Below are 16,545 nucleotides of genomic sequence, written 5' to 3' on the forward strand. Positions count from 1 at the left end.
GCTGGGGCAGAAGTCACAACATGACAAATGGAAAATAAAAATCCTCTTGACTCTAATGTACAAAGCATTAAAACGAAGAGCAGATCATCTTAAAAATCAATCCCTGAAGTAGCACATAAATACAAATAAGGATTGGAAAAAGATTCCTCCACTGTAAGCTGGTTTAAAACAATTGTCTGGGGGGTTGATGAGACTGAAATCATGAAAAAGCCACATGAATCTGTGCAACGAAACACAAAATGGTGTAGAAGCTTAACTCTACTATTAAAAATCATTGTATGTGGTTATTTTTTGAACAAAATATTACACAAACAAAGCGAGGTTGTGGCAACAGGACTACACCTTTAACCATCTGTTCCTGGCAGCCTGGCCGTGCAATGGCGGTGTGCTCCCAGAGCTCCAATTTTATGTGCTGCTTTGGGTTTGGTTTTTCAGTCTCCAGCTGTTGCACAAAGGAAAAGGTCTTTCTGGCAGGCACGGAGAGTGTCAGAGGCTGTCAGAGTTAAAGCGGGTTAAGAGTTAACGTGGGGTATATACAGTAAGGAAGCATCTGCTCTATATAAAGTCAAGAAGCTTTTAACTATTCAATGTGAAGTCACGAAGCTTTTTATTGTTCAATATTTAACTTTCCAGGGTTTTCAAAAATCCACTTGCCTTGGCATTGTGCGAGGCTCTGAGGGTTAGTTAGGCTGCCGACCCCAAACCGGCACGAGTGTTCAGCAGACTCCGGAGAGGGGCCCGCCAGGGGTCTGTATCGACAGGGCGGGACAGAGGGGAGGCAAACCGTAAAGGTCTGCCCAAGAGCTGCCCGACCCCAGCGCTGCGCTAGCGCCCGGGGCCTGCGCTAACGAGGCGGCGGCGTTAATTGCCGCGGGCAGCGCTACGGGCGGCACCTGCTGCGCGCTGCAGGCGGCGCCGCCGGCACGGCCGGGTCGGCGGCAGGCGGGCACGGCCCGGCCCGGCCCAGCACGGCCCGGTACAACGCGGCCCGGCCCTCGGCCCCGCTCCCTCCCCGCGGCCCGTAGGCGGGGCGGGCAGCGGGCGGCGCCTCCCGGCGCGGTGCCGGGGCGGCCCTTCCCGTCGTCGCTCGCCGCCGCCGCCGCAGCATGAGCGGTCCGGGGCTGCCGGGTCCCGGCGGCGGCTCGGGGCTGCCGCCGCTGCCCAAGAGCTTGAGCGGGCTGCTCAACTCCTCCTCCTCCGGCGGCGGCGGCCAGGGCGGGCGCTGGCGGGACCTGGAGCGGCTGTACGCGCAGAAGTCCCGCATCCAGGACGAGCTGAGCGGCGGCGGCCGGGGCTCGCCGCGGCCCCCCAAGCCTCCCAACCTGGACGCGGCGCTGGCCCTGCTCCGCAAGGAGATGGTGAGGGCAACGGGGGCGGGCGGGGGGCGCCGCATGACGGCCTCCGGGCGGCCGAGGCCTGCCCGGGCCGGGGCCCGGCCTCCGGGGCTTTGTCCCCCTCGAGGGGACCGAGGAGAGGGGTTCCCCCCCCCCCCCCGAAGGCGCCCGGCTGTGGGGTGGGCAGCGGCGGCCATCGGAGCGGGGCGCCCCCCCCCCCCAAGGCGCTGTTGGCGCTTAGGGAAGGGTTAGCGCCGATTTCGCCCCGTCCAGGTGGAGCAAGCCCCGGCAGGGCTTTTCTTGCAGGCTTTGTTTTGGTTCTGTAACGCGGTGTCAGTGGCAGAGCTCCTCCGGGCGGTTGGCACGCCTCTTGATTAAACACTAATTTGGGTGGTGGTGCGCTGCTGATGCCAGATGCGGTTGTAATGACTAACAAGTAACAAGCGTTACGCGCCTAGCATTCTGAAACAGGGCACGAGATGGCTAAAATCTGCACGTTTCAAGGCTTATTTCTTTTTTTTTTACCATGCTAAAAACATGGTTTGAACGTGAGATACTGCTGAAATTCCTTTCTGTAGCTTCAGAAGGAATATGCAGCGTGCTGCCTCAGTCTGCCATGAATGCTTCAACAAGTAATTCAGATAAAGTTTGAGACGGCCCTAAAATTGCCTGTTTTGAAGCTGTGCTGAAGTACAGGCAGCACAAGTGGCTGTTCACCCCAGGGGCTTTTTTTCCCTGTAGTCTTGCAAAGGAACGCAAGGATATGATCCTAGTCGTCCTAATCCTTTCCAGAAAAGCAGAGGTGGCTCTTATAAAAGCCTAATTTATTTTTCCTAATGGAAAATCAAACAAGATGCTTCTTAAAGTCATTTGACACTCACATCCCCCTTTGATACTCAGTTACCCTTGATGATAATTTGATAAAACACTTCTGAAGAAAAAAACACTTTGCCTCCAAACACATCAAAGGCTTTCAAGCAACAGGCTCCTCAGTTCCAGGTGTGCTTTTTTGTGGCCCATACAAATTAGAGAGAGACTCACATCCTAATAGCCCGTCTTTCATCAAGCGGATAATAGCACATTATTATTTATATTGAACGTTCTTCCTTGCACCAGTCAAAGATAGCATTACAATTGGGTAATGAGCTTACTTTAAAAATTCAGCACTGAATGGGGAAGCTATGCATAGCAGCATCTTCCCCTGCAAGATACTCTGTGTGGGTTTTTAAAGATGAGAAAGTGTTAGATTTAGATGTTTTGCGGGGGGACAGAAAAGTTACCTCAGAACCATGATCGTGAGGAAAAGAGCCGACAGCAGGGGAATGTGCAGTGGGTTGCCTGGTAGGTGCTGTGAGGAAACTTGAGTCAGACTCAGATTGACTGGGATTAAAAACTTCATGCTTGTGCTAGTAAGCCCAGATGGTTCTTCAAGCTTTTACTACCTTCAGGATCGTACTTGAAAGTTGTGAAGAGAAAGATGCTGTGTTTCTTTTTCAGCAGATCTACTGTTCTTGTTTGAGTGTTTGACGCTGGTGACAGCTATGGCTGTTAAGGCCCGCTGAATTAATTCTGCTGAGCAATGTCTAGCTTTGAGATTAGAGTTAAGTGTAGAATTAATTGTTGAAGTGAAGTGCTTCACCAAGAAGGAAATTCTCATGCATTTCTTCGGAGACAAAGATCTTGCATCTGGAATCTCTCTTCCATCTCCAGGTTGAATTTCCGTGCTCAATTCATTCCCTTTACTCCTAATCACTCTCTGAAAAATTCCACACCACAGCCTTAGCCCTCAGCGCTGATGCAAGTTTGCTTAATCTTTCGGATGTTTACATGTAATAGTTCTAAGTCCAGCTTCACAGAATTCTTTCTTACCTGAGGTGAGCAGTTTGTTTAGATGGGGCAAGCCAAACTCTGCCAGCCATAAAGGCTGATGTTCAGACTTTATTCTTGGGCAGGTAAACATTCATTAGCTTAACACCTCTGAAGAAATTACCTCAGTAGGACTTGAGTAGATAGAGGGGCCCGGATATGATACAAATACCTCCTTTTCATTTTCCCTTGTGTAGTCTTTCTTGTTTTGGTTTTTACAAATTTCTGCCTAAGGGGATTTGCCCAGGTGCTGTTCTCCTTTTAGAGAATGCAGGAAGACTTAGAAGACATTACTAAGTGAATTTTGTTTCTTTGCTTACTGCAGAGTGTTTGCTTAAACAAGGAGAGAGAAAGCAGTAGTGTTCTATAAATAAAAAAAAAATGAAAAATGAGATGGGGAAGAAGAGCAGCGTTGATCTGAGGGTATTGAAAGGCACATCTGTAGCCTGCTGGCCACTAGCATAACATTCCAGAGCTTGTTCCAAGTCTTGGCCTAAAAGGCATGAAAGCGTTAATGTTCTGGTCTATAGGAGACATGATGTCTGGGCTTCTTGGCCTGACCAGGTAATACACATTGAATTTGAAAGACAGTGTATCCTATCTAAGTTGGAGTGGCACGGTGTGTGATGCTTGTTTTTCCTACTACCACCTTCAGAGAAAGGAGCTCATAGGATAATTCAGGCTGGTAGGGACCTGGGGAATGCCAGAGAAAGATCTTCGTATTAACCCCGTGTGGGTTTCTTATGTGCTGAATGTGTTTCTTAGAATTTAAACACGTAAGGAAAGGTTTTTGAGAAGAATTCTCATTCTGTATAACACATAACCTGGCTGTGAGGCGGCAATAAATGCTGCTTTTTTTCCTCATGTTCAAATACAAATTATAGCAAAAAAAAAATACTTTATGAAAATGAGACTCACTTGGTATAGCCTGTCAGCTTAACACTTACTATTCTAAAATTTAGGCGTAACAGCTGCTTCTTGAAAAATGTTATTTTGGGTAGTGGGGTGAATTTACTGCAAGAGGGAACCTACACTTAATTTGATCTCGCCTGCGTAGGTGAAAATGTCAAAGGAATTTTCTGATCTGTTGCCACAGAGGGAAACCACTTCAAGTTAAATGGCTAGCTTTATTTTACTTTTCAGTGTAATGTACACATTTGTGCCTGAAATACAAATGCAGGCCACAAGGTAACTTTCTTTAATGTTGCTCCAAGTCTTTAATTAGACCTGGAGCTAATATTTTAGAAGTTTGGGGGACACAAAATATTAGGGTCTTCAATACACATCAAGCCTGTGCACGTCAAAATCTGGGAGTACCCAAAAGGCTCGAGGAGCACACAAAGACATGTGTCACAGCTTGCAAACCTTCCGAGTGTTTTTATCTGATTCAGCTTTGGTTTTGCTGCCTTCAAGTGGCGTGCGGTATTGTGTTAGACACGGGGAGCCTTGTCGAGGCAAACACGTCAGCTGCCTACGTATGTCATATAGAAAAGAAAAGCGAGTAGAGAGAGACCTCACCATGAAGTGGGACACCGGTCAGAGCTGCATTCGCAAATCTTTATCCAGGCAGTTTTAAACAAAAGCAGATAGATGTAGGAGAGATGCGTGGTGATACTGGAGAAGTGTCTTTTGCATTGGTGCAGTAAAAGCATTATGCTGCCAATGAAATCGAACTTGTAATAACGTTTTCTTTTTTGCTTGGTTGTTTTTTTTCTTTCTCTCCCGCTCCTCTCCCATCAGGTCGGCCTTCGGCAGCTAGATATGTCGTTACTGTGTCAGCTCTACTCCCTGTATGAGTCAATTCAAGAATATAAAGGTGCCTGCCAAGCTGACTCTAATGCAGACTGCACGTATGCTATGGAAAATGGTTTTTTTGATGAAGAGGAGGAATACTTCTAGAAAGAAGAAGATTAATCTCCGGGCTGGCCTAGGTTCCTTTGTCCTTCTCTCCCTGTACTACACATCACTAAGAATGACTGGAATCTCTACGGATCTCTCTTCCTGAGGAGGAACACCCAGCTACCCCAACTGGTGTTAAATTCACTTATTTTAACAGGCTGTCAGTACAAGTTACTCATGCAAATACCACTTGAGCAAAGTGCTGTACTATAACTTTTGAAGAGTTCTCAAGCATGTTTGACAAGAGTTTTCAGTTTAATGTGCAAGGTGGGTGTTTTCAACTTACAAATATCGGTAGCTTATAACTGGAATTTTGACCATAGAAGACAGCAGTGACTTCCTGAGTTGTAATAACTTCATAAGGGGGGGAGGGAAACCTCCGCTGTGGTGTAAATAGCTGTGATTTATTTTTTTTGTCAACAGTATTGATAAATGCATTTTGAACAGGTATCTGGATGCACGCACATCCTCAGCTCTATTAAGCTAGTTCTGCTCTTATCAGCTGCATCCAGTTTTGTACTGGGTGGATTGTTTACACAGTATAATTTTTTTTTTCTTAAGCTAATTTTGACTTTTCCTTATACCGAGCTTACAAGCTGTACATGTGACAGTGAATGCTATCAGCAGTTTTTTTTCCTGTTGATCTAATTCACTTTCTTGGTACTGCCACTTGGCATTAACTTTTATACTATTGTCTGGATTTCTCGCATAAACGTAGTTCTTTGACCTGCTAAACTCTGTTCTCAAATGGTTTGCTTAGCTTTTGCTATACTGGATAGTAAAAGCACCGATTCAAACATAGTTTGTCTGCCACTATGTGGCTTGGAAATAACGTGAACTCTTGTGCAAGTGTTCTCGATCATATGAAGAATAAGGAAACCTCTCATATGACAAAATGGGACAAATTGCAATATTTTATACTGGGTGAACTTTGTTTCTGTAAGGTAGACTACAGCTCTTTTTAAAAATGCAAAATAAGTATTTTGAGCACATACTTTGCATACGTTAAAACTTTTTATACTAACTTGTTCTTTGAAGTATAACTTATTTTTGTTTTCAGAACTTACTAAAGCACTCAGTTTTTGTTTTTTTTTTTTTATTTCGTAGTGTGTACCTGTAATGCTTAATTAGCTTGGAATATATGAGTTGCCACTATCTTACTCTTCCCCCAACTCTGTTTTTAAATAAAATCAGCACCCAAAGCAATTTTTTCGTTTCTTAACTTTCATTTTAAAGATTGCTGTAAATCACAGTGCCTGAATCTTGACACAAGCTAATAATTAAGGGCTTAAATCTCAAAGGGTTTTTGCATGGTTTATGTCTGGCATGCATACAGTTTACAGAAAGAATTGGAGACAAATTCTGGGGTAGTTCCTCTCTTAGTTTTTAGCAAATGCTAGGATGTTGCAGTGATAAAAGCAAAGAGACTTCCAGGGTGGAGTTTTTGTGCATTCTCTCTAAAACTGGCTTCTTTTAGTAGAATTTAATGGCCACAAGAGTAAAGACTGTGTTGTAATTGTGTATGTGCTTAAGCTCTTAAACTAGTCTGTGAAAATGGTTGGATTTTGTTGTTGTTGTTAATTCTGGTCTAATTACTTCACTCACAAAACTAAAATGAAAAGGCAAACACAAATAATCCAAATGGCTACATCCATATTTAAAATGTGTGTGCGTACACATACACACAAGCATACAACTTCATGCTTTGACCTAGGAATGTATCCGTTTTGAATATAATTTGCTGTGCTTTTGGTATTTATATGAGGCTTTTTCTAGTCTGTTGAAATACTGCTATTTTCTTGCTCTTTCCCAAAAAAATAAAAGCATGATGCTTAGCATAACATTTTAGTGTGTGCATTTTTAATTTATTATTTAAATCCAAACTGGTGTCGTATGTGCCCTCCTGAAAAAAAAACAAAAACCAAAACAACAACCTGTTGTCATGACCTCTGCAGTGAAGCAAGCCATTTTTAAATTAGAATGGAAAAGGTTCTGTCTGTCTATATTTGGAGTGGGAATTTCCTGCTTCTGCTTCAATTGTATTTTATTTTGAATTAAGCATAGAAAATTTGTCTCTGCAAGAATTAAAAATGTTTTACAAATCCATAAGCAGTGCAATTCATGGGCAATCCCACTGGTGAGCATGGACTTGAGAAAAATTCACAATATTTTTTTCATGTATAAATGAAAGTTAAAATTATCAGGGTAAATGATTTTTGCTTCTAATGCAGCATGCTTGTGAGTTAGGGAATGTGGAATGTTTGGCTGGTATTTGCTGTATGAAAAGAAGCATAAAAGTCTCAAAGCTTTATTCTACATTATTTGTACTGGAAAAAAGGATGGATCGTTACGACTTGCTAAGTTTTCAGCACCTTCTTTGTTTTAAGACTACCTTGCATGGGAGAGAAGTTATGGTCTATGTTCCTTATCCAAATTCAAATACAGTGAAGGCTGGCTAGCTAGTGAAAAGCTTTAAAAACAATAAATTTCCATCAGTAAACAATTGTTGCAGAGGCATATTTCTCTGCCTGGTGTTTTGGCTGCTGAGCTGTATCTCTTCACCACATTATAACAACGTGAGGTAGGGAAATTGATTTGAGAGAGAGATGCTTGGTGGGAAAATACAGCTTAAATACTGAGTAATGGTTACATGCAGCTCCGAATCAGAGTTTAGTTATGTGCATGATAGAATAAGCTGTGTTACTACAAAAGCTTGCTGCTCTCAGTCCCAAACATGTACTGGTAACAACACTTCCCATTTTCCCTCTGTAATCCCACTTTAAATTACATATAACCTTTTAAGGATATAACACAAGAAACTCTTGAAACTTTTTGTCTGTATTGCTGGACTCTAATACCTTTAGACTTCTATCAGACAGTTTTCTTTCTTTCTGTATCAGGAAGTATGAATGCAGCTGGAACCAACGCAGTTGATTTAATTTGTTTTCTGTAAAGACTCTACGGCCTTCTTAGCAGTTGGTTCATTCTAGAAAAGGGCTGAGTCCATAGCTAGTATAGTACTGCAGTAGTAAAATGGGGACAGCTTCTGTTCAAACAAGGAAAATGAATTACGTGTTGCAGAGTACTTACTGAAGGAGTCCAGGACTGACTCACAGTGGTATCTCCCTTCCAGTAAAGTGAATGAGTGTTAATGTTTAGTCAACTCCAAAACCATTGAGGCTGCAGTGTACAAGATGCCTCTCGCTTCTTCCATCTCCTTCCTTCAGCACAGCTGTGTGTGTGTCTCACCATGCCCGTGACATGGTACGAGCATGCTCTCCCACCAGACCAAGCTGTGCTGCGTGCAAGAATCCCAGTGGGGGGAAGGAAGCTGGGTCTGCGGGGTGACCTCACACAAAGGAAGGCTTCAGAGATGCTTCTGAACACAGAAGTAGCTAATGCAGTGAAGGTTCTTCTGTTTCAGACTGTTCAGACACATTGCTTTGTACCGAGTGAATACCCTGTAACGGGCAGTCCCACACAGCACAGCCAGCTTAGCCAACATGGCATTAAGAGATGGAAAAGACAGGCTTTCGAGAAAATAGGGACAATTTCCTGCTGCTCAGAGATGGAAAACTTAGTACCATCGCTAATTCTCCACTAGTCTTTTTCCAGCATGGCTATAAATGGGGTAGAGTGGTTAGGAATAGGGAATTACTAGGTCTGTGCTAGCTGTTTAAAGGCTTTTTAACAACATACATTCATTCTATTGCTATGACAACTACAGAGTCATACCAGTTGTAATTAAATCACAGTCTAGTTGTTTTGAAATGTTCTGAGTCTGCAAATAGAGAAAAATCTTTTCAGAAGATGTGCTCTGCTCAGCAACACAAGTATCATACAAAAATAGATGGCTGATGCTCTGACCGCATTAAGGGATGAGCATTTAGGTCCAGCTTCAAGTCCTGGTGAATTCACCATCGGTCCTGTTGATTTTGATGGGATGGAATTGGAAGCGACGATCTGTTCCTGAAATCAGAACTGCAGCTCAGCATCATTTATCTCCATGACTGAAAGATCTGCATGGTATCTCCAGCAACCTATGCTAACGTACAAGTGGTATTCAAATAAACAGCACAAGTATTTTCAAAGGTATTACTTTGTAATGCATCAAAACTTTCCATAGGCGATCATTTGATTAACTTGTAAAAAAGAAAAAATTGTTGCTTCACCGAAGTTTTCCAATAAAGGTGGAACAAAGCTGCACCCTCTGTTTACAGATAGCTTAGGCTCATCTTTCAGATGCTTTCTAAAGGTGAGTCCTTAATACAAAAGTAATCTAAAATTTAGTGTAGTTGTGAAATCAAAAGATGGGGAGAACGAGTATTCAAAATTATTATTATATTTGCAAATATTAGTTCAGTTCCTAACTATAGTTAACCAAATTATTTTGGAAAGCCTTCTAAAATAAGTTGATTTTTTAAAATTGATTATATTTCATTGTAAAGAATTAGGTTTTTAAAAAATTAAAAAAAAAAAAATTTTAAATGCAACAAAGAGAATGGCAAAACTCCCAGAATCTCTATAAAAAGTTAACGATTAATCCACTCAGTGTCTATTTACTAACCGAAGGCTTTGCTGTGCATTTAGTCTACTTCCTAGATAAAATTTGCAAAGTTGCTCTCTTTCTAGAAACTGTAAAAATTAGCAGCTGGTAGAGGAGAGAGGCTTGCTGGTGCTTCAGCTGCCAGACTCACAGGTAAAACTCAACTTTTCCTTTCTTTATGGTCGCCAGCAGACAAAAAGCAAAAGCTCTCCAGCAGCCTCCATGCCTGCCGCATCTTCCCTAGTTTTGTCTGCCAGACAAAATAAATGTAGGTGGTGTGGGAAGGAGGCGAGAGACCAGCACGTCTGTTAGCGTGGATAAGAACGGGGTATATTGCATGGGGGAAGAGGCTTAGGGGAGAACTCAGATACTGCCTTTTGGACTAAATGGGATGTTGGGAGGTGTGAGTGTTGTGGTGAAGAATACCAGTGCTTTCAGAGGACAGAGGTAAGTGCAGTTTGGAAGGAGACGCCGACTACCCAGGACACAAGTTGTTGAACATCCCGTGTTTCATTAGCTCTGCTGCTCACAGCTTGAGGGATTTTTCGTGTTATTTTCCAAAAGACTTTAAAATCTGGGTATGCACTTACTTGTCATGGATTTCTAATGTCAAAGTCATTTGTTGCAGATGCATAGATTTGCGTAACTGGAAAGAATGCATTTTATTTGCCTTGCTGTCTAACTAAAACCATTAATTTTGTTTAAGGAATTAGATTGTTCTGAGGGCAAGGGGAACTAACTTCCCCACTCTGTCATTCAGCTGACTGCTGGTGAGAAGTATGAAGTGGGTGGATTCATAGGTGTACCTGCCAAAGGGATTCCTACCAAGAGGTATGTTTTCTTGTCTAATGTGCAGCTTTGTGTCTTTGAGCCATTCTGAAAGAATTTACTCCTGTTTTCTTGACATCTGCCCGTAGAGAATACATCACCACAGTAGTTTCAGGTTCATATTCTTTTTCATATAGTACACACGCTTTCTAAGAAAACAGCTCCTCATGTGTCTATTTTCTATCCATTGTATTTGTTGGCTTATTTGAATCTTGTAAATTTAACTATAGACAACACTGCATGACCTAAGGAAATAACTATCTTAATTAATATATATATATATTAATTATATATGTAAGTATATATAACTACAACTCTGCCTTACTTACAAAGCCATCTTTACATTAATTTTAACATTTTCTGGGAGTTTTAATGCTCCATGTGCTATGCTAAATGGTAAAGCTTCCTAAGAAGCTGTTCCAACTGGCTTCCTGGCTACTCTAACCCTGTAATCAGCTCTGCAAACGTGTAGGGTCTGTTGCAAAGGGCTGGCTTCTTTGGTATTCTGAGGTTAAAAGAATCTGTGAAATCTGTACACATGGTTTGCACACAGTGATAAGCTATCCCAAGATCAGATTGTCTGGAAGAGCAGACATGGCCCCCAATGTACATTTGCTTAAGGGCAGATGTAATAGATTAAAACTGTAGGTGAGTCTGGATTTGTGCTGGACTGGCGCCTGCAACTTGCAGGGCAATTAAGCTTCATAAGAAAGTGATAGTATTAGAAAGGAGTTCTCACTTCAGAAGGCCAGCAGTAAATTTGGCTGTTTGTTTTTAAATGACAGGGTAATTTTGGAGGGGATGAATATTCACTGCAGAAGTCTGTTGCTCTTACTTTTTTGGCTTCCTTTCATCCTTCCTATTCAGGAAAATTCATTAGATGAATGTGGAAACAACCAGCATTGAGTAATCGAGCCCACATCTGATTTCAGAGGAATGTGCTGTTAGCAATAGAATTTACATTTTTCAGATAAGGCTGGTATGTAATTTAAAGAGACAAAGCCATTTGCTTTTGAAATACACGGGCGTGTGACTACTTCAACTCTTCACTGAACTTCTGCCATGGTTTTAAATGCATTAATGCTACAGCAGTATTAAGATAATGTCTTTAAGATTATGTAATTTTCGAGAATTCCTCAAGTTAAAGTGAGAGGAGAAATCACCTGCAAATTGTGGATTATTACGGTTCTAAAAATGTGACCAGAGCAGACTACATAGGTTGCTGTTTGGAATTGTAAGGGTATAGAGTTTGGTTGTGTGCCAAACTGCTGCCTTAAATTGGTGTGAGCAGAAGTATTTCAGTCATTCTCGCAGCGCCAAACACTCTCTCCTTCAGAAATCACAGGCGTTTCTTCCATGGGTCAGAGACTTCCCTGTGATTATCTGGCTAGACACATGAGTAATAGTTTGAGAGCTCATTTTGGCTCAGGATACCGAGCACTGTCACAAACAATAAAGGTGCCTGTCTGCGTCCTGGTAGCTATTGCTTAAACTGTTCTGACTTGTCAAACAGCAGAACCTCTTAAATCATTTACAAAAGGGCAACATAGTAAGGTCATTACCTCACTTACAAAAGTACCTGTACGATGCACACAGTAAGCTTTGTTATTTTTTTCCTCTAAACTCAACCCTTTATGGTGTTGAGTTTAACTGAATCTGGAATTCAGTTAAAACAAAAATCTGTAGCACCAATTATTTGTACTGAAAGCCCCCAGAGCTTACAATTTCATTATGGTTGCTTAAGATATTGGAAAGTTCAAGCATTGCATACAGACGTGAATTACTAAGAAATGAGGCAATGTTCTGTATAGGAGAAGTACAAGCTTAAACAGGACCACATGTATCACTTACTATTAAATACCATCATAGGCTGTTCATATCATGGAATAAAATGATTTTTTGTGTGTTGCATTGCACAAAAAGTAAACTACCTAAAGATTTAAACACTTGTTTGGTATAGGGGAAGGACATTTTATCAGAATGAGCTGAAAGAGAAATAATACATTGTTAGGATGAAAATTTGTTTCTCATAGCACAAACATATCCAAATCCTGTTATCACTTGTTACCTTTTTGTGTTCTGAACACAGCACAACTGTATTGTAATGGTCTTGATATTCCTTTGTTCTTCTGTTTGTTACTTTACAAATCATGCAGATTCTTTGCTGATATCTTTCGATTACCCTTGCTCTTTCTGACTGACTTAGCCACATTGCTCAAATTGGAGAAGCATTTCCATAAATACATTCTATCACACCATATATTATTCCTGCAGAGGGAAATGGAATATGTAGTGCCTATTCAGTATATCATTTATACCTTTCTTTCCGGGCATTTTTAGCGGAGGAAAGACATTTATGAACAAAGCTCTAGTGTATTTTGGGGACAGTCATTGCACTTGCATAAAGGATTAAAATTTAATGATAAATGAGTGAGGTAGAAATTTGTGGTAATCTCAAGGGGGGAAAGGAATTCTCCTATCTGTTTTATGCATTTCTTTTATCTTGCCTCATGTCTTTTCTGTAGGATTTGCTTAAGGTCTGAGTTTTCATATGTAAATAGATTTGTCTTGTCTTTAGTGCTTTGTATGATTACACAATGGGACTTTTTTTACCCGTGCCACTTATCACTAGCCAGTCATTCAGAAAGTCCTTTCTGTTTCTGTTGCAAATGGAGAATTGCTCTAGTGTTTCAATATAACTTCTCATAGAGAATAAAACTCTTTTCTATGCCTTTAAATGCAGGTGTGGAGAGACAAAATATGTCAATCAGCATTAGAGAAGCCAAGCATATCTCACTATTACTGCATACGCTAATTTGTAAGAGTCTGTTTAAAACTGTGCTGACTGTAGAAATTTAGACGACAATTTATTTTACAAATTAAATGGGTGTTTGTACAGATGCATTTATTATCCAAGAACAGAGATCTCAATTCACCATTCTTTCACTGCCTTCTGAATTAAATACTTGACGTTGCAGGCAGCGATCATATTTTTGTTTAAACTTAACTGTGTGTAATCCAATGTGTAAGCCCCAATGAGAAGTCTGTAGTAGATTTGAAGAGGTACAGACTGCCTTATTTAAAGTCCTATACACTTTGCAGTTCTATAGCTGAGGAATCGGATGGATTTTAATGTATCGGGCTCAGCAAGGCTGTTGCAGGGGGTAGCAGAGTTTTTGAAGCATGCAACCAGGAGGATAAAAACAGAGGACGCTACATAGCTAAGAGATCAAGCCACCATCTTCACAATAAGTAAGTCCAGGTTTAAAAGCTGAAGAACAGGACATCAAACTGTTGCTGCACATAGCAAAATCCAGCAGGTCTCCTAATTTAGGGAAGACAGCTGAACTTTGGCTCCTCTGAGGCAGGATCTCTGGCTGCCAGCCAAAACATCTGTCCAGAGTACCAGTCCAGCCTCATGGCTGGAGGAAGGACCAGATGATCTCTGAGCTCACTTTTAGCCCTATCTGATTCTGTGAAAACAGATCTCTTCCCCCCCTGACAGTGGCAGAGCCAGCTGCCAGCTCACGACAAAGAGCTGAGTGCTCAGGAACAGCTGTTGCGAGGAGTTTAGAGAAGCCAGCACTTTTCTGTATAATGGCATGAAATTACAGATGGCTATCTTCCACTCAGCCTTTAGAAAGAGGAAGGATCTGTGCACGAGAACTTCCTGTTTTGCTGTCCTCTATCAGGACATAATGTAGAGGATTAAAAAACCTCTCTGAACTTCCTATCAAAGAGCTCCTGCAGCTGAATTAGATTAGCATCACCACGATGGCATTTTTTTTTAATGAAAACAGATGAGTAACAGTGAGAGAAGGCAGAAGTGATCTATATACATTTTTCATGCTGTTTTATCAGGGACTTTTTTTTTTTTAATGATACTATCTGTTACTGTTGCACAGTCAAACTATTGTGAGGATAAGGTGCCTTCTTCCCCAGTGGCATTTTCTTTCCATGTAGAACCTTTACATGGTGCAGCTGTGTTTACACTGGCAAGGTGGAATAGTTAGAAGTTACACAGTTTAATACATAACTAAGGCGGAAAATGTACAGGCTATAAGAGGATCAATTGACCTTCCTTTTCTCTCTTTGTGTATACATGCACACACATGATTTAGATAAATTCCACTGTTCAATTGAGTAGGAAAGTTTTTTTGGGGAAAAAAACAACTTAGAATGAAAGGAGTATAAAATAAAATTTGAACAGAATTGAGTTTTAATGAAAGCTAATCTCTTCATGTGGTTATGTAAGGAAATGTATATATAGAGGAACCATTGCGTTCATCCCTAGCAAAGTTCATTTGTTTTTCCCTAGCAAAGGTTTTGACCAATCTGTCTACCCTTGCTGAACAAACACTTCAAAGATCAGCACTGTCTTATTTTCGTATTGCTCTCTCCCAGGACAGAATGAGTAAGAGATGGGTTATGGTTTCCTAGCTGTGCAACTCACCTGTCATTTCCACACTGCGAAGTAGGAGAATTGTCCTCAGAGAGAAACAGAGATCCTTGATATTGAAAAAAGATGATAAGGAGTGTGCTCAAATTGATATATTTACTTTTGCTCTCAGTCCTGCAAAGTCCAAACCATTTTTCCTGATTCTGGTATGTGGCACTTTATTATGCAGTGGAGGCTCTCCTTCCTAGTCATTATTACATTATTGTTGGCTTTTGATTTCTGTTGATCAAAAGAATGCTGTACTTGTACTGAGAGAAAAGAGATGCTATCTCTGCTGTAGCCAAGACATGATACACTGGTGGCTTTGAAGGTAAGAACCAAACCCTTATACTGGAAGCAAAGTGAGAGACCAAAGAAGGGATCAAGGTTTGGGAGTGATGCAGGTATGACAGCATCAGATGGGCTACAGGCATGTGTGGCAGGAAATCACTGTAAAGGTAATAACCATGGCTGCTTACAAACGGAGTGAATTAGCAGTTCTAAGAAGAAAATGCAAGGCGTGTACAAGTGCTTCTGTGTTAACATTTTGCTTTCTTGTTTAAATTTGTGCAATGTTAATGGATTCATTTGCTGAAAAGATACCAATAGTTAGGAATACTTTTTTCAAACACCAATTTTTATTAAAGACATACCTGTGCTTTCAACCTCAAAGTCTCATACTGTCAAATAAAACAGGATACCTAAATTCTCGTTTCAGATAGCTGAAAGTAAGATCAGTTAATGTGCCAGCTCCCACCCCTCCAATTTTCTTAACTAATTTCAGTTTTATTTTGGCACATATAATAGCTGTGATAACTTAAAATTCACGATAAGGAACTCATGATTTGCTGTATATACCCCTAAAAGTCTACAGATACGTATGTTATAGAACGGTAGGCCAGCAAGGGTCAGAATTAAAACTTCCCTTAATGTAACAAAGAAGAATTCTTTAAACATATCACCTTTGATATTCACATTCTCTGGCCCCTGGCATCCCTGTTTCCATGTCTGACATACACGGTGTTGACTGACTCCCAACGACCTGCAGCTCAGAGGACTTAATGCTTTTCATCTTTTTAAGCAGACATCAACAAATTAATCCTCTCCCAAATCCTGTGATGGTGGAGGTACAGTCATTTTATGGAGATACATACGTGACTTGCTCAAGGTCACAGCAGCACTCAGTCTCATATCTGGAATGAGGATTCAGGCCCCTACTGTTGTGCTCAGATAGCTGTGGCATGCACTTCTGTGCATAGTATGGACAATCCTTTTGCCTAAAAATGTATTCAGAATTACAGTTACAGATTATAAAAAAATTATGGGAGTCATCTGGATTTATTTCTCCAGCAGCCAGCATATATTACAAACTATTCAAGTTCACACTCATTATGTGAAGGAACTTAAACCACAGTTTTTCCAAGGAAAAAAAAATCTATAATCTGAGGAGCAAATAAAACATAATTGGCACTATTTCCTAGCCATTTTGCAGGCCTGCCATTTATTTATACAGTGCTCAAAAGAGCTTTACAAATTTAGGACTGCAGATCGTATTTAGGGAAAAGATTTTACAAAGCTCCTCAAGTTCAGATCTTCTTTCTAGCCAGCTCAGTAATATAGTAAGCATTATTGGA

General features: G+C 41.1%; 1 protein-coding gene across 1 annotated transcript; it reads left to right on the forward strand.

The window, feature by feature from the left end:
* Positions 1-962: 962 nt before the first annotated feature.
* Positions 963-6,940, forward strand: FAM89A (family with sequence similarity 89 member A). The gene is made up of 2 exons (XM_083831069.1): positions 963-1,358; positions 4,941-6,940. Exons 1-2 carry the CDS (start codon positions 1,107-1,109, stop codon positions 5,097-5,099), a joined length of 411 nt encoding a protein of 136 aa, XP_083687195.1. The 5' UTR covers positions 963-1,106; the 3' UTR covers positions 5,100-6,940.
* The last annotated feature ends 9,605 nt before the right edge of the window (positions 6,941-16,545 follow it).

Source organism: Anser anser (assembly GCF_964211835.1).
Source record: "Anser anser genome assembly, chromosome: 3".
Classification (NCBI taxonomy): domain Eukaryota; kingdom Metazoa; phylum Chordata; class Aves; order Anseriformes; family Anatidae; genus Anser; species Anser anser.